Source organism: Papio anubis, chromosome 20 (assembly GCF_008728515.1).
Source record: "Papio anubis isolate 15944 chromosome 20, Panubis1.0, whole genome shotgun sequence".
NCBI classification, from domain to species: domain Eukaryota; kingdom Metazoa; phylum Chordata; class Mammalia; order Primates; family Cercopithecidae; genus Papio; species Papio anubis.
The window spans coordinates 34,325,451-34,342,854 of record NC_044995.1 but is presented as its reverse complement, the minus strand read 5'-3'; the positions used below and the strand labels follow the sequence as shown (position 1 = coordinate 34,342,854).

The window sequence follows — 17,404 nt, the reverse complement described above, 5'->3', positions numbered from 1 at the left end:
TGAGATGGAGTCTCTCTGTCACCCAGGCTAGAGTGCAGTGCCACAGTCTCGGCTCGCTACAACCTCTGCCTCCTGGGCTCAAGTGATTCTCCTGCCTCTGCCTCCCTAGTAGTAGTTGGGATTACAGGCACGTGCCACCACGCCCAGCCAATTTTTGTATTTTTAGTAGAGACAGGGTTTCACCATGTTGCCCAGACTAGTCTTGAACTCCTGACCTCAGATGATCCGCCCACCTTGGTCTCCCAAAGTGCTGGGATTACAGGCGTAAAACACCACACCCGACCACCATTTCTGCTTCTTAAGTCTATTTTCCTCTATGGGGACATCACTCCCAGGCAGATGTGCCCGTGTGTGTGTGTGTGTGTGTGTGTGTGTGTGTATGCATGCACATGTGTGCATCACAGTGGGCCCCAACAACCCCCACTTACATCCTATCCACTCATTAGTTCAGAAATGGAAGTGTCTTTTTCTGTTGATTCAGAGAAAGTCCTAGGGCAGACTATCATTGGCCCTTCCCCAAATCAATCAGTGAGCCAAGGGCTTAGGGTGTTCTGATTGGTCAGGCTGAGTCACATGGCCACTCCTTCTTGGCCCTGACCTTCTTTCCACCTGCCTCTCCCGTCCTGCTTCAGCGCTTCCAAGCCATGGAGGAGGCACACCTGAGGCACATGAAGGCGTTGCTGGGCTCCTATGCTCACTCCGTGGAGGACACGCACGTGCAGATCGGGCAGGTGAGTTGGGCAGGTGTGAGGAATGAGGCTGGGGTCACTGTTGGGCAAAGGGGCCTTGACCAGTTTCACACCCCACCCACCTGGCACAGGTGCATGAGGAATTTAAGCAGAACATCGAGAACGTCAGCGTGGAGATGCTACTCAGGAAGTTTGCAGAGAGTAAGGGCACAGGCCAGGAGAAGCCAGGTGAGTCAGGGCAGCCATCAGGGGTCGGGCTTTAGTGCCACAGCTGCAGGTGATGGGCAGGACTCCAGAGGCAGGAGACTGAACCTCCCTGGGGCTTGGTTTCTTTCTTTCTCTCTCTTTTTTTTTTTTGAGATGGCGTCTCCCTCTGCCTCTGTCGCCCAGGCTGCAGTGCAGTGGTGCGATCTTGGCTCACTGCAACTGCTGCTTCGGGGTTCAAGCTATTCTCCTGCCTCAGCCTCCCGGAGTAGCTGGGACTACAGGCACGTGCCACCACGCCCAGCTAATTTTTTTGTGTGTATTTTTAATAGAGATGAGGGTTCACCATGTTGGCCAGGCTGGTCTTGAACTCTTGACCTCAGGTGATCCGCCTGCCTCGGCCTCCCAAAGTGCTGGAATGACAGGCGTGAGCCACTGCTCATGGCCAGGCCTTGGTTTCTTCGTGGGAAAAATGGGATGCTGACGAGTCCAGCTCTCCAGCTTGATCTTACGTGTAAATCTCTTTGAACCAGATCCCACAGGAGCCTTGAGTGCCAGGCTCAGCTGTTCAGACTTCACCCCCAGGGCCTAAGGGAGCCATTGAGGGTTGCTGAGCAAAAGAACAATTTGCAAATGCTCAGATACAGGACTGGGGAGGAGTTAAGAGCAAAAGTTTTAGAGTCAGACCTGGGCTTGAGTCTTTTCTTCATCACTTGCTGTGTGACTTAGGACCTGTGCTTTGACTTCTCTGAGCCTCAGTTTCCTCATCTGTAAAGTGAGGATGTTAATAATGTTGTAACGTTCAGTGATTTAATTCAGGTAAAGGGCAAAGGGTGTGCCAGGCACACAGTAGGCACTCACTAAATGCTGGTATATAGTTATGTCTTCAAGTCTTGTTAACCAGCAAAACCTGTTCTTTCTCCCTCCTGTCTCTCTGGCTCGGCCCTGGCTCAGGTCACCCCTCCCTGCATGGGGCCCCACTCTTGCCTTTCACAGGCCCCAGATCTGTTGTGTCCTCCTCCTGCTCACACACCTTCCATGGCTCCCCATTGTTCTTGGGAGAGAGTTCCCACGCCTCATCCTGTCACTCAAAGCCCAGCCCACTGCACACACGCATGGTTCATCCCCCAACCCAACCCAAGTTCCAGCCACAAATGCTGGAAGTACGTGGAAGTAGCTCATGTCACCCCCGACGGTGGCACTAACCAGCTGGAACCAGACCAGCCCCTTGATCCATCCCACTCCTGATGATCTGGGGCTGGTTCTTGTCTGGGAACCTGATGGACCTTGAGTTCAGATCCAGGTGCCATTTTGTGGCCAAAAGTGTTCTACTCTTTCGAAGCCCAGTCTCCCCACCCTCAGTTTAGTTTCTCTCTCTCTCTCTCTCTTTTTTTTTTTTTTTTAATTTTTTTGAGGCAGAGTTTGCTCTGTCACCCAGGCTGGAGTGCAGTGGTGCAATCTCGGCTCACTGCAACCTCCGCCTCCTAGGTTCAAGCGATTCTCCCACCTCAGCCTCCCGAGTAGCTGGGATTACAGGCACCTGCCACCAGGTCCGGCTAATTTTTTTGTAATTTTAGCAGAGACAGGGTTTCACCATGTCGGCCAGGCTCGTCTCGAACTCTTGACCTCAGGTGATCCACCCGCCTCAGCCTCCCAAAGTGCTGAGAATACAGGCCCGGGCCACTGTGCCCAGCCCCGCAATTGAGTTTCTGTCTCCCGTCTCAGGACCTCTGGACTTCGAGGCATACAGCGCGGCTGCCCTGCAGGAAGGCAAGTACGTCTGGGCCTGGATGCCCAGGCTGGACCGTGGGGGTGAGGGAGGCTGATCTGAATGTGAAAGAAGGCACCTCCCAGTGCTCAGCTGCCCCCCAATCTATCCTCAGCGATGAAACGTTTGCGGGGAGCCAAGACCTTTCGCCTTCCGGGATTAAGCCGGCGGGAGCGGGAGCCAGAGCCACCTGCAGCTGTGTGAGAAAGTGCCCCTGCCCGGTCTGGCCCAGGCTAGCCCGGGATCCCTTCCCCTGCCCAGGCTATCCCGGAAGTCCCCTCCTAGGATAGCCCAGGAGTATCCATATTCCAGGCTGGACCAGGATTCCCTCCACCCAAGCTAGACCAGGAGTGCCTCTGCCCCAGGCTAGCTCAATATTACCGCTACCCAAGCTAGTCTAGAATTCTTCCTTTTGCCAGGTTAGGCCAGGAACTGCCTGTCGCAGAGTAAGCTAGCATTTCCCCTGTCCGAGCTGGCCCAGGATTGTTCTGTTTGCCAAGGCTAGCCCCGACTTTCCCTACCTTCCCAAGGCAGCCCTTCAAATGAGTTCCAGGATTCCTTCCCTCCCAGGCTGTTTGAGAACACTCTACTCAGCTAACTTCAGATTCAACCCCCTCCCCAAGCAAGCCTCAGGGTCCCACCGCCTCCAGGGCTAGCTCAGGGCAATATCACAGCCGGGGAGCTACCCCAGCTTCCATGTCCAGTGTTGGGGGCTGACAGGGGGCACCAGATGGGCTGCGGAAGCTGATACCAACATCTCTTCCTCCATCCCCAGCGATTTCCTGGAGCCCGATTCAGGGGTGAGTGATGTGGGAGGGGTCAGGCTGAGCTACAAGTGGAAGGAGTTTGATCCCACTCTTGGCTCCTAGAGACCGGATCCCTACTGGAAACTAAAGAGCCGAGATTGAGGGGCGGGCTGGAGCCTGGGGCTGAGTTCATATCCCACCTCAGCGGCAAAGTCCCGTGGACTACGTGGGTGTGAATAATGTCCCTGCCGAAGCTCAGTTTGTCCCAGGAACCTGCCCACACACCCAGGGAAGACAGTCGTTGCCATCAGGGTTGTTTTGAGGTCTGAGTCAAGGCCTGGGGGCGGGGCAGGGGGTGGTTGGCAGGGTGAGATGGAAGGTTCGATAGTGGGGAGCCTGACTCACCGCTGTCCCCCAACTCCCCTAGACATGTCCAGAGGTGGATGAAGAAGGTTTCACTGTCCGGCCTGATGTGACCCAGAACAATATCCTTCTGGCACCCCCCAGGAGCAGTTGTTGGCACAGCAAGGTCAAAACTGTCCACAATAACCAGTCCACCTTCAGCATGCCTCTCTGGGTACATCCTGGAGAGAGTCTCCCTTGTGGATGAAGCCAACCTAAATGTAAACACCCACTCTATGGAGTCAGCACTGGGCAAGAGGGAGAGAGAAAAGGAAAGCCAGCAAGGCTTCCTGGAGGAGGGGGCACCGGTGTTGGGGTTTTGCAGCTGAATAGGAGTTTGCCAGTTAGGTCTGCACATGCTTGTGCAAAGGCTTGGCTGGGGGGTGGGAGTGCTGGTGGGACATGGTGTCAGGACTGAAGGTGGCACATGGCGAGCGATGGGATTGGGCAGGACCTCGAAGGGTTTGAGCAGGGAGGGACAAGGTTGGATTGGAGAGCTGACTGGGGAGAAGCTTGTGTTGGGATTGGCTTGGACCTTGACTGCAGCCCACGCACGGCCGAGCCCTCCCGTTTCTCGTCCAGCGACTCCGACTTCGATGACGAAGAGCCCCGCAAGTTCTACGTGCACATCAAGCCCGCCCCGGCCCGGGCTCCAGGCTGCAGCCCCGAGGCAGCAGCGGCACAGCTCAGGGCCACTGCGGGCAGCCTCATCCTTCCTCCTGGCCCAGGGGTGAGGCATGGGAGGGGTGCCCTGGGTGGTGCTGGCAAGGCTGGCTGGATGTGCTCATGTTGATGCTGCCCACTTTGTCCACAGGGCACCATGAAACGCCATTCTTCACGTGAGTAGCCTTTGGTCTTCAGAGTAGGGACGATCCTAAGGAGGGGAGGCTATGGGTGTGGGCTTGAATCAAAGCTCTGTTTTGTAACTTGGGGCAGGCTGCTTAACCACACTGACCTTCAGTCTCCTTTTCTGTAAAATGAGGTCATTATGAAATTAAGTGAGAGCTGAAAGGGGCAGCTGGGGCCAGGAGGAGCCAGCATCTGGAGACGGGCTCGCTCAGGCTTGAATCTGTGTCTGCCTGATTTGCTGATCACCTTGGGCAACTGGCTGGACACCCCCCAAGCCTCGGTCCCTTGGTCCGTGAAGTGGGGAGCATTGCAGGCAGGGTGACAAGAAAGCTCAAGGAGGTACATCTCTTGTAGGGGACGCTGCTGGGAAACCCCAGAGACCTCGGTCTGCCCCCAGAACTGGCAGGTGGGTTCCACACTAGTGGGCAGGTGGGGGCTGTCCCCACCTCCGCCTCCCCATGTCTCCACCTGGTGTTCTCTTGTCTCGGCTGGGAGTTGATGTCATGCTGGGGTTTTTTTTGTTTTTGTTTTTGTTTTGAGACAGAGTCTCACTCTGTCGCCCAGACCGGAGTGCAGTGGCGCGATCCCGGCTCACAGCAGCCTCCACCTCCTGGGTTCAAGCAATTTTCATGCCTCAGCCTCCCAAGTAGCTGGGACTACAGGCACACACCACCACACCCAGCTAACTTTTGTATTTTTAGTAGAGACAGGGTTTCACCATGTTGGCCCGGCTGGTCTCGAACTCCTGACCTCAAGTGATCTGCCCGCCTCGGCCTCCCAAAGTGCTGGGATTACAGGCATGAGCCATTGCGCCTGGCCCATGTTGGCTTTTGAGGGACCATTTAGTCATTCATTTGATGAACATTTATTGAGTGCCTGCTATGTACTTGTGCTGTTCTAGGACCTGGGTTCTGAGACAGGCGTCCCTTCTCAGAATCACATTCTAGTGACTCAGATTTTAAGAATAGCAAATAAGGTCAGGTGTGGTGGCTCACACCTGTAATCCCAGCACTTTGGGAGGCCAAGGCGGGCAGATCACCTGAGGTTGAAAGTTCGAGACCAGCCTGACCAACATAGAGAAACCCCATCTCTACTAAAAATACAGCATTAGCTGGGCATGGTGGTGCATGCCTGTAATCCTAGCTATTCGGGAGGCTGAGGCAGGAGAATCGCTTGAACCTGGGAGGCGGAGCTTACAATGAGCTGCTGTTGCGCCATTGCACTCCAGCCTGGGTAACAGGAGGAAACTCTGTCTCAAAAAAAAAAAAAAAAAAAAAGCACATAAGTTAGAGCATATTCAATATTTCTTTTTTTTTTTTTTTTTTTTTTTTTTTTTTTTTTTTTTTTTTTTTTTTTTTTTTTTTTGAGACGGAGTCTGGCTCTGTCGCCCAGGCTGGAGTGCAGTGGCCAGATCTCCGCTCACTGCAAGCTCCGCCTCCCAGGTTTGCGCAATTCTCCTGCCTCAGCCTCCAGAGCAGCTGGGACTACAGGCGCCCGCCACCTCGCCTGGCTTATTTTTTTTTTCTATTTTTAGTAGAGCTGGGGTTTCACCATGTTAGCCAGGATGGTCTCGATCTCCTGACCTCGTGATCCGCCCGTCTCGGCCTCCCAAAGTGCTGGGATTACAGGCTTGAGCCACCGCGCCCGGCCGCATATTCAATATTTCTAAGTGCTACGAAGAAATGAAAGCCGATGATGCAAAGACAGAAGGAGGTGACTTCCCTTGAGGTGTGGATGGGAACCTCCTCGAGGGGGTGACTTGGAGCTAAGCCCCAAAGAGGAGCCAGGAGGTGGCTATGAAGAGAGCTGGGGAAATGGAACTCCAGACTGGGAACAGGCTGAGCACCGTGGCTCACACCTGTAATCCCAGCACTTTGGGAGACCAAAGCGGGCAGATCACTTGAGGTCAGGAGTTTGAGATCAGCCTGGCCAGCATGGTGAAACCCTGTCTCTGCTAAAAGTACAAAAATTAGCCGAGCATGGTGGCAGGTGCCTGTAATCCCAGCTACTCTGGTGGCTGAGGCAGGAGAATTGCTTGAACCCAGGAAGCGGAGGTTGCAGCAAGCTGAGATTGTGCCGCACTGCAGCCTGGCCGAACGGCGAGACTCCGTCTAAAAAAAAAAAAAAAAAAAGACCGGGAACAGCATGTGCAAAGGCCCTGGGGTGGGATGAGGCTTGGGAAAAATAGAAGCAGTCCTCTTGGCCTCACCCTCTCTAGCTGTGCAGAGAGATTGCAGTCAGAGGAGCAGGTGTCCAAGAACCTCTTTGGGCCGCCCCTGGAGTCAGCCTTTGACCACGAAGATTTTACAGGTGATGGGGATAAGGGATTGGAGGTCATGGGTGTGGCCGGAGGGAGGATGGGTGGGGCCATTGCAAAGTTAGGCCAATCGAGTACCTTGGAGGCCAGGCTGGAGGGAGGACTAGTCCGTGTAAGGGTGGGCGGGGCGAGAGTACAGGTGGGAGGGGCCATAGATAGGATGGGGCCTTGGCCAGTGGGCGGTGACTGAGTGGATGGGCCGGACTTTTGGGGAGAGGGAAGTCACCAGAAGGCATAGCCTTGGGGGCGTGCACAAGGACTTTGAATGGGGGCCCCCCTGACCTTCCCTCGACGTGGCCGTGGCCTGCAGGAGGATGGGCAGGGACTCCAAGTGGGCGAGGGTCGGAGCTGACCGCCCGCTTCCCTCCCCAAGGCTCTAGCAGCCTGGGCTTCACATCCAGCCCCTCCCCTTTCTCCTCCTCGTCGCCCGAAAACGTGGAGGATTCCGGCCTGGACTCTCCGTCCCACGCGGCACCTGGCCCCTCCCCAGATTCCTGGGTCCCCCGCCCAGGCACCCCGCAGAGCCCGCCCAGCTGTAGGGCGCCACCCCCAGAGGCCAGGGGTATCCGAGCACCGCCTCTGACAGACTCGCCGCAGCCCCTCGCCCCGTCTCCAGGTCCCTGGGGGCTGGAGGCCTTGGCCGGAGGAGGTGAGTCCAGTGGGTCTGGGCCTCAGAGTTGCTGGAACCCTGGGCGGGTGATTGAGCGCCCGCTGTGGGCAGGGCCTGATCGGGCTGCTGGAGACACAGCTAGGACCAGGCAGGCAGAACCTCCCACCGTTGCAGGGACAACAATGAGATGGACATTTAGCAAGGCAGGCGGGCCAGGTGGGGGCCCTCCCTGAGGAAAGGACATCTGAGCTGAGATTTGAGGGAGGTGAGGACAGAACCACGTGGACACGAGGGGAAAGACGTGCTGGGCAGAGGGCACAGCCCCTGCAAGGGCCCTGGGGCAGGAGCGTGCTAGGCCTGTCTGAAGAACAGCAAGGAGGTCTGCCTGCTGGAACAGGGTGATGAGGGGAGGAGGAGGAAGAGAAGGGGGGTGTGGGCAGGGCCTGATGGGCACAGGGAGGGCTTGTGAGTGTTACCCTGAATAACGCTGAGGGCCATGAGCAGGGGAGGGGTGGATGGACATCGAGGCTGGGCCTGTAGGTGTCAGGTGCACAGTGGACCCTGAGTTTGGGAAAGGTCAGGTCAGAGCACCTTCTCGACAGAACATCCCCTCCTTGAAGACGTCATCAAAACAGGAGGAGCAGCCGCCCAGAGAGACTAGAGGAGAGGACAGAGCCGGGGACCCTGGAGGGGTTGGAGACAGCAGGACAGCAGGTTGGGGGAGAGTGGCGGGGTGGGCTCCTAGGGGCTACCTGAGGAGAATGGGAAGCCCCTGAGTCAGAGCGACTGTGGGCTGTGACCACCTCGAGGTCCCTAGCAGTGCCAACAAGGGCGCTTGGCGCCCTCCATAGGAAAGGGCCTGGCTGGAGCCTGTTCAAGGGAAAGCTGAGTGGGTGGAGACCACAGACTGGGGGCAGAAGTTGTTTGTTTTTTTTTTTTGAGAGGGAGTTTTGCTCTTGTTGCCCAGGCTGGAGTGCAGTGGTGCGATCTTGGCTTACTGCAACCTCTGCCTCCCAAGTTCAAGCAATTCTCTGCCTCAGCCTCCCAAGTAGCTGGGACTACAGGTGCACACCGCCACACCTGGCTAATTTTTGTTTTGTTTTGTTTTTTTTGTTTTTGAGACAGAGTCTTGCTCTGTCACCCAGGCTGGAGTGCAGTGGCACCATCTTGGCTCACTGCAAGCTCCGCCTCCCAGGTTCACACCATTCTCCGGCCTCAGCCTCCCTAGTAGCTGGGACTACAGGCGCCCACCACCATGCCCGGCTAATTTTTTGTGTTTTTAGTAGAGATGAGGTTTCACCATGTTGGCCAGACTGGTCTTGAACTCCTGACCTCAGGTGATCTGCCTGCCTCGGCCTCCCGAAGTGTTGGGATTACAGGTGTGAGCCCCCACATCCGGCCTGAGCAGAGGCTCTTATCCAACCCGGCAAATTCTGTCCCCCAGGGGACATTGTCAGTGTCTAGAGACATTTTTGGTTGTCACCACCAGGCAGGAGTGGTGCTCCTGGCATTCAGTGGGTGGAGGCCTCGGTTGCTGCTCAGCACCCTACAGTGCACAGGGCAGCCACCACCCACAAGAATGGTTCAGCCCCCAAATGTCTGCGGTGCTGAGGCTGAGAAAGTCAGGTAGATGGGGGAGCACAGCCTGGGGTGCAGGTGAGAGGGGAGGTAGGTGGGAGGGGAGGTAGGTGGGAGGGGAGGTAGGTGGGAGGGGAGGTAGGTGAGCAAGTGAGCACGTTCATAGATGGAACACAGCCACAACCCTGAAGAAGCAGGAGAGGGAGGGGAGCTTGGGTGTTAAAGGCATGAGACTCAGACACAGGCCACAGTAGGTGGCTGCAGTCAGGTTCCCGAAGAGGGTAGAGGTCACAGAATGGCTGAATGTTGGCTAAAAACCCTATGCTGAATCCCCCCCTACGGTATACCTGCGTCTTAAGCCTTCAGTGCTTGCTTGCATATCCCCAGTAATGGGGAGCTCACCCCTTATTGGGCCACCATTCTGGCGTCTGGGAGGGTGAGGGGTGTGGACGGTATCCGCAGTCCTGTCTGGCACCTTTTCTGCAACCCCAGGACTTCAGACCCATTGGGGGTCTCCACGGAAAAGCCCACCTCCTATATTTTGGCTGAGTGTGTGCCCCTGGGGAGGCCCCAGAGGCCCTGGGCAGCATCTCAGCAGCGCCTCTTTGTACTTGTTCCCAGACCTGATGCCTGCACCTGCTGACGCCACAGCCAGGGAGGGCCTGGCAGCCCCACCCAGGAGACTCCGCTCTAGGAAGGTGTCCTGCCCTCTCACACGTAGCAACGGGGACCTGGTAGGTGAGGGGGTGTGGCAGGAGCTGGGCTGGGGGTCGTCTCCGGGATCAGCTTTTGGGCGCTGGTCCTGGGGCACTCATAGCCCAGACTGTCTCTTTCCCTTCCAGTCTCGTTCCCTGAGCCCCTCCCCGCTGGGCTCTTTAGCCCCCAGCACTGCCTTGGAACGGCCCAGCTTCTCATCCCAGACAGGACATGGTACGTGAGAGCAGTCCTGGGCTCAGCTTTGGGCCTCAGTGTCCCCTTCTCTGGTCTGGGTGGGTGGCTTCTCTGTTGGCAGAGGTGTGGTTGGGCGGGGGGTCTCGAGCCTGGAGCCTGTGTTCATGCTGTCTATCCGTTGTTCCCCATTCCCTCCCCACCACCCCCAGGAGTCTCCCGGGGTCCGAGCCCTGTGGTCCTGGGCTCCCAGGATGCCCTGCCCGTAGCCACAGCCTTCACGGAGTACGTCCATGCCTACTTCCGTGGCCACAGCCCCAGGTACCCGGTGATGGGCAGACAAGGGCCCGTGGGGGGGTCTGTGTTGGGGAGGGTCCAGCAGGGACAGCTTTCAGATGTGCTTCATGGTCTATCTTATGGTGAAAGGGCCTTGAACACTGAGCCAAGTGATCAGGCCCCTGTCCTGAGGGCAGTGGAGCCATAGGAGGGCCTTTTTTTTTTTTTTTTTTAAACTGAGACGGAGTTTCACTCTTGTTGCCCAGGCTGGAGTGCAGAGGTTCAATCTCAGCTCCCTGCAACCTCTGCCTCCCGGGTTCAAGCCATTCTTCTGCCTCAGCCTCCCGAGTAGCTGGAACTACAGGTGCATGCCACTGCACCTGACTAAATTATTGTATTTTTTGTTTGTTTGTTTTGAGACAGGGTCTCACTCTGTTGCCCAGGCTGGAGTGTAGTGGTGTGATCTTGGCTCACTGCAAACTCTGCCTCCTGGGTTCAAGAAATTCTCCTGCCTCAGCCTCCCAAGTAATTATGGGATTACAGGCGCACATCACCACACCTGGCTGATTTTGTGTTTTTAGTCGAGACAGGGTTTCACCATGTTGGCCAGGCTGGTCTCCAACTCTTGGCCTCAAGTGATCCACCTGCCTCGGCCTCCCAAGGTGCTGGGATTATAGACATGAGCCACCGTGCCCGGCCATAGGAGAGCATTTGAGCAGGGCTAGGCATTGCTGTAGACTTCAAGGCTGCCGTGGGCATTGAGATGAAGGGAGTGACACTAGAAGTTAGGCCCAGTAAGGGGGTAAGGGGATGGGTTAAGGACGAGTGGAGGGCAGGGGTATATATTGGGGTGGCCTTCAGCAGAAAAGATCTAAAAGTCAAACCATGAAGAAGAGGAGAGTGTCAGATCAAAAACCCAAGCAAAGGACAGCTAGAAAAACTGAACATTTTAATTTGAGCTCCCTGGTGGCCTAGGAGAAAAGAGAACTAGGGAAGATGTTCCTGCCTCCTTCAGCCCAGGGTGGATTCTTCCTGTCCAGGCAGTAATGAAAGAGGAGGAGGTTGGGGGAAAGAATATGGGGGATCATCAGGGCCATCCTAGATCTGAGGTGTCTGGGGAGCCACAGGCATCAGTGGAACCAGGAGAAGGGGGAGGATGAGACACCAGGCAGAGCCCTAAGCCAACACCCAGTCCCCTCATCCTCCCCAGCTGCCTGGCTCGAGTAACTGGGGAGCTGACCATGACCTTCCCTGCTGGCATCGTGCGTGTGTTCAGCGGGACCCCACCCCCACCTGTCCTCAGCTTCCGGCTTGTACACACAGCCCCTATTGAGCACTTCCAGCCCAACGCCGATCTGCTCTTCAGGTACTATGGATGGGCAGTGGGAGAGGGCCTTGGAGGCTGCTGGGGGTCAGGGGCTTCCGGGCTCTGAATTCCCTCTCTGCTTCCTGGGAATTTTTTTTTTTTTTTTTTTTTTGTAGAGATAGAGTCTTGCTCTGTCACCCAGGCTGGAGTGCAATGGCGTGATCTTGGCTCACTGCAACTCCGCTTCCCGGGTTCAAGCAATTCTCCTGCCTCAGCTTCCCGAGTAGCTGGGATTACAGGCCACTACACTCAGCTAATTTCTTTTGTATTTTAGTAAAGACAGGGTTTCACCTTGTTGCCCAGGCTGGTCTCGAACTCCTGAGCTCAGGCAATCCGTCTGCCTTGGCCTCCCAAAGTGCTAGGATTACAGGCGTGAGCCACCACACCCGGCTTGATTTTTTTTTTTTTTAAATTATTATTATTATTGTTTTGAGATGCAGTTTTGCTATCGTTGCCCAGGCTGGGGTGCAGTGATGCGATCTCGGCTCACTGCAACCTCTGCCTCTTGGGTTCAAGTGATTCTCCTGCCTCAGCCTCCTGAGTAGCTGGGATTACAGGCATGTGCCACCATGCCTGGCTGATTTTTGTATTTTTAGTAGAAATGGGGTTTCACCACGATGGTCAGGCTGGTCTTAAACTCCTGACCTCAGGTGATCCACCCATCTCAGCCTCCCAAAGTGCCGGGATTACAAGCATGAGCTACCGCACCCAGCCGCCTCCTGGGATTTGCTGTGTGGCCTGGGGCAAGTAACTTGCCCTCTCTGACCCTTGTTTTCCATCCCTCCTTTACTGCCACCACCACTACCATCCAGGTAGGGCTTTGCTGGGCCCAGGGTGGACCAGGAAATTACATCTTTAGGAAGGGGTAGATTGAATGCTGGGAGCCCTGGGAGGGCATGTCCCGAGGATTGCGGTGATCAGTCCGGGTTTCTGCAGTGACCCCTCCCAGAGTGACCCTGAGACCAAAGACTTCTGGCTCAACATGGCAGCTCTGACCGAGGCTCTGCAGCGCCAGGCAGAGCAGAACCCCACCGCCTCCTACTACAACGTGGTGCTGCTGCGATACCAGGTGTGCCACCCGCATGAGTCCGGGAGGAGGTGGTGGAGTGGGGGACACGGTGAGCTGGCAGCAGACCTGGAGACGCCTGCATGTTGGTCAGGCTGGTCTCGAACTCCTGACCTCAAGAGATCCAACCCGTGAGAGCTGATGAGCTGGAGGGAGTAGGCAGGGTGGGTGGGGAATGAAGGGTGGAGGAGTAGGCAGTGTGGGAGAGCATGCATCCCCTGTTGCAGATAGCATCTTTATATGCACTAGAAGCAGCCTAGCCCTGGAATCTTTCACTTGAACTTCCCTGGGAGAGTTTGTTAGAATGAGGCGCTCTCCTGCCCCCTGCTGGAAACCTGGTGTAATACAGCCTCTCATCCATCAAATCTCCCTGTGATTGGGCCCCCTTGGGGCGGTGTGTGCATCGCGGGGTCAAGTGGTTGAATAGCACATGATGTGGCAAGACGGGATGGCCCAAGCTGTGTCCTCTCTCCCATTCTCATTCTTCCTAGTTCTCCCGCCCGGGTCCCCAGTCTGTGCCTCTGCAGCTCAGTGCCCACTGGCAGTGTGGGGCCACCCTCACCCAGGTCTCAGTGGAGTACGGCTACCGGCCCGGTGCCACAGCTGTGCCCACGCCACTCACGAACGTCCAGATCCTGCTGCCTGTGGGGGAACCTGTGACCAACGTCCGCCTGCAGCCGGCCGCCACCTGGTGAGGGCGTGCAGGAGGCCAAGGAGAACTTAGCAGTTTCCCCCATAACCCCAGACTTTCTCCTTGATGCAACAATTAAAGGGTGCACCCTAGGCCTGACCGTTAACTGTGAGCCCACCTTCCTTAGCACTGAGGGTGATATTATGAGGGCCAGGCGCTGTGGCTCATGCCTGTAATTGCAGTGCTTTGGGAGGCTGAGGTGGGAGGATCACTTGAGGCCAAGAGTTTGAGACCAGCCTGGGCAATATAGTGAGACCTCATCTCTACAAAAAAATATTTTGTTTATTTATTTATTTTATTTATTTTGAGATGAAGTCTCACTCTGTCGTGCAGGTTGGAGCGCAGTGGCACGATCTCAGCTCACTGCAACCTCCGCCTCCCGGGTTCAAGCGATTTTTCTCTGCCTCAGCCTCCCGAGTAGCTGGGATTACGAGGGCCTGCTACACGCCCAGCTGATTTTTGTATTTTTTTAGTAGACGTGGGGTTTCACCATGTTGGCCAGGCTTGTCTCGAACTCCTGACCTCAGGTGATCCACCCGTCTTGGCCTCCCAAAGTACCGGGATTATAGGCATGAGCCACTGTCCAGCCTTGCAAAAAAAATATTTTAAAAAGTAGTCAATCATGGTAGTGTGCTCTTGTAGTCCCAGCTACTCAGCAGGCTGAGACAGAAGTATCGCTTGAACCCAGGAGTTGAGGCTTCAGGGAGTTACCCTGGGTGACAACTGTCTCTTAAAAAACAAAAATTGTCACACCTGTAATCCCAGCACTTTGGGAGGCTGAGGCAGGCGGATCACGAGGTCAGGAGATTGAGACCATCCTGGCTAACACGGTGAAACACCGTCTCTACTAAACAAAATAGAAAAAATTAGCCAGGCATGGTGGCGGGCGCCTGTAGTCCCAGCTACTTGGGAGGCTGAGGCCGGAGAATGGTGTGAACCCAGGAGGCGGAGCTTACAGTGAGCCGAGATCGTGCCACTGCACTCCAGCCTGGGCGACAGAAAGAGACTCCATCTCAAAAAAAGAAAAAACAAAAATTAAATTAAAAAAAAAAAAGTCTGCTGTGAAAAAGCCAGACTTATAGGACAGAATGCATCATCTAAAAGTGCTACAAGGAAGCCGGACATGGTGGCTTATGCCGGTAATCCCAGCACTTTGGAAGACCCAGGCAGGTGGATCACCTGAGGTCAGGAGTTCGAGACCAGCCTGGCCAATATGGTGAAACCCTGTCTCTACTAAAAATACAAAAAGTAGCCAGGCATGGTGGCGGGCGTCTGTAATCCCAGCTACTCAGGAGGCTGAGGGAGGAGAATCGCTTGAACCTGGGAGGCATAGGCTGCAGTGAGCAGAGATCACGCCAATGCACACCAGCCAGGGCGACAGAGCAAGGCACCACCTCAAAACACACACACACACACACACACACACACACACACATAAAAGTGCTGCAAGGCTGTGTGGCTTCTCGGCTGTTCCATATCTCACCCCCATTTCACAGATGGGGAAATTGAGGTAAAGTTGGGGAGAAAGTTTGCTGGGGTCACACAGCCAGGAGGCAGCTGAGGCGGGACCCTAGGCTCTCAGCATCCTCTGTGGGGAAGCCCTGATCAAGATTCTCTCACGGCCAGGAACCTGGAGGAGAAGCGGCTCACGTGGAGGCTTCCAGATGTGTCTGAGGCAGGGGGTGAGCTGTGGTTGTGCATGAGGGCTGGGTGGGAGGGACTGGGGTCAGCTGGGAGGCCCTTATTTATGTTGGGGAAGAATTAGGGACATACTGAGGGCGGGCAAGTATGGGCATTGAGGAAGGCTTTAAAAAGCTGCAGGAGGGCCGGGCTGGGTGGCATAGTCTGTAATCCCAGTGGTTTGGGAGGCCCAGGCTGCAGGATCACATGAGTCCAGCAGTTGGAGGCTGCAGTGACCTATGATCGCACCACTGCACTCTAGCCTGGGCAATAGAGCCAGACCCTGTCTCTAAAAAACAAACAAAAAAGGCCAGGTGCAGTGGCTCATGCCTGTAATCCCAGCACTTTGGGAGGCCAAGGCGGGTGGATCACTTGAGGTCAGGAGTTCAAGACCAGCCTGGCCAGCATGGTGAAACCCCGTCTCTACTAAAAATATAAAAATTAGCCAGGCGTGGTGGCATGCATCTGTGATCCCAGCTACTCGGGAGGCTGAGGCAGGAGAATCGCTTGAACCCAGTAGGCGGAGGTTTTAGCGAGCTGAGATCATGCCACCGCATTCTGGCCAGGGTGACAGAGTGAGACTGTCTCAAAAAAAAAAAAAAAGCTGGAGGAGGGCCGAGCACAGTGGCATAGGTCTGTAATCCCAGTGCTTTGGGAGGCCCAGGTGGGAGGATCACTTGAGCCCAGGAGTTGGAGGCTGCAGTGACCTATGACTGTACCACTACACTCCAGCCTGGGCAACAGAGCCAGACCCTGTCTCTAAAAAAAAAAAAGCTGGAGGAGAGGGCGTCCCAGGGCCAGATGGCCAGACACAGCAGGTGCAAAGGCCCTGAGGCAGGACTCCCTTGCCAGCCACACAAAGCCCAGGGATGCCAGGAGAGACGGATGCAGGGGATTGAAGGGAGGTCTGATGGGGCACATGAAGGCCACAGAACAAAGGGCTTCAGGTGTGGGCCAAAGAGGAGCCTGTTTCACAGCTGGGATGCGGCTGGTGCCAGGGCACAGCTGACTGCAGGTCTCCCCAGGCTCTGGCCGCCTCTCTGCCAGCTGGGAGCCGCTCTCAGGGCCCAGCACACCTAGCCCCGTGGCCGCACAGTTCACCAGCGAGGGGGCCACTCTGTCGGGCGTGGACTTGGAACTGGTGGGCAGCGGTTACCGCATGTCACTGGTGAAGAGGAGGTTTGCCACAGGTACTCCCCAGCCCTGCTCTGGGTGACCTCAGGAGCCGGGACCTTGCTGGGGGCAAGCCCTGGGATGTGGGGAGGGATTGGGGCGTGGGGATCCTTGGGAAGGATAGGTGGGTGTTGGGGCCAGGAGACCCCAGATGGGGGGCACAGGTGGGCAAGGAGTCAGGGCCCCATGTGTCTGGGGCTGGCCCCTGGAGGACATCCTTGAAAGGACCCAAACCAGGGAGCCCGAAGTCCCCCCTGCCATCCCCTCCTCCAGCCCCACCCTGTTCTCCTGCCCCCAACAAGGGGCTCCTGGGGCCCAGTGGCAGCAAGGACTATGAGATACAGGGGTGTTTTGAAGAGGACGAGGATGAAGCATCCCAGAGTCAGAGCTGGGGAACCCCTCCTGTACCCCTTCTCCCCACCGCTCCCCCTCACAGCTGCGCCCCCACAGGGATGTACCTAGTGAGCTGCTGAACCCGTAAATGCTGCCGCCCCAGCTCTACACTGCGCCCTGGTGCTGGCTGACCGCTCCCTACCCTCCTGCTGGACCCTGGGGCCTCCCGCCCCAGTCTCCCTGAGGCCCAGACTCCACGGAGAGGAGCCCCATGCCCAGCCGGCTGAGCCCGAGATTCGCTCCTCCCCCTCATGCCAACCCCACACAGGTCCTGGCCTTTTAATGTTCTTTGAATAAACACTTTATTTTCTAATAAAATAAAAAAGGAAACCTTTTCCTGCTCCAGGAAGCATCCTTTGCATTGCCAGAGAGGGGAGGAAGAGAAGGCGGATGAATGTGAGAGAACTAATGCACCTCCCTCCCTGCACTGCGTTCAACCTGTACAGGGCCATTCTGGGAGAGAAGGAACCAGACACCGCAGCCCCATGGGCTCAGAGGTGGGCTAGAGGGAGGGAGGAGGACTAGAGAAGCCCAGAAAGGGGTGCCAGGAGTCTTCCCAAGCAGTCAGGAAAACTTTCTAAGGAGGGGGCATTATAAATGGGGTTTTGAGGTATGAGTAGGAGTTTGCAAGCTAGGAATGGGCATCCCAAGCAAAGTGATGGAAGGTTGTTAGTTCAGTGAGGAAGCAATTAGTCAACCTACAAACAT

General features: G+C 56.0%; 1 protein-coding gene across 18 annotated transcripts in view; it reads left to right on the top strand.

Moving 5' to 3' along the window:
- Positions 1–17,030, top strand: part of FCHO1 (FCH and mu domain containing endocytic adaptor 1) — a 40,003-nt gene extending 22,973 nt beyond the window's left edge. For 10 of the 18 annotated variants that reach the window (XM_031659765.1, XM_021930876.2, XM_021930869.2 and 7 more), the window contains 20 exons: positions 633–731; positions 821–917; positions 2,619–2,663; positions 2,777–2,861; positions 3,437–3,461; positions 3,835–3,892; positions 4,361–4,539; positions 4,624–4,648; positions 5,013–5,064; positions 6,877–6,968; positions 7,349–7,624; positions 9,785–9,897; positions 10,006–10,093; positions 10,264–10,372; positions 11,538–11,693; positions 12,630–12,762; positions 13,251–13,450; positions 15,077–15,132; positions 16,156–16,320; positions 16,740–17,030. In XM_031659765.1, coding sequence (XP_031515625.1) covers positions 633–731; positions 821–917; positions 2,619–2,663; positions 2,777–2,861; positions 3,437–3,461; positions 3,835–3,892; positions 4,361–4,539; positions 4,624–4,648; positions 5,013–5,064; positions 6,877–6,968; positions 7,349–7,624; positions 9,785–9,897; positions 10,006–10,093; positions 10,264–10,372; positions 11,538–11,693; positions 12,630–12,762; positions 13,251–13,450; positions 15,077–15,132; positions 16,156–16,320; positions 16,740–16,765 — 2,079 coding nt within the window. In that variant the 3' untranslated portion in view covers positions 16,766–17,030. Of the gene's footprint in view, positions 1–632; positions 732–820; positions 918–2,618; positions 2,668–2,776; positions 2,862–3,436; positions 3,462–3,834; positions 3,893–4,360; positions 4,540–4,623; positions 4,649–5,012; positions 5,065–6,876; positions 6,969–7,348; positions 7,625–9,784; positions 9,898–10,005; positions 10,094–10,263; positions 10,373–11,537; positions 11,694–12,629; positions 12,763–13,250; positions 13,451–15,076; positions 15,133–16,155; positions 16,321–16,739 lie in introns of all 18 variants that reach the window. The other 8 variants (XM_031659767.1, XM_031659766.1, XM_003915148.5 and 5 more) reach the window with 6 other exon arrangements.
- The last annotated feature ends 374 nt before the right edge of the window (positions 17,031–17,404 follow it).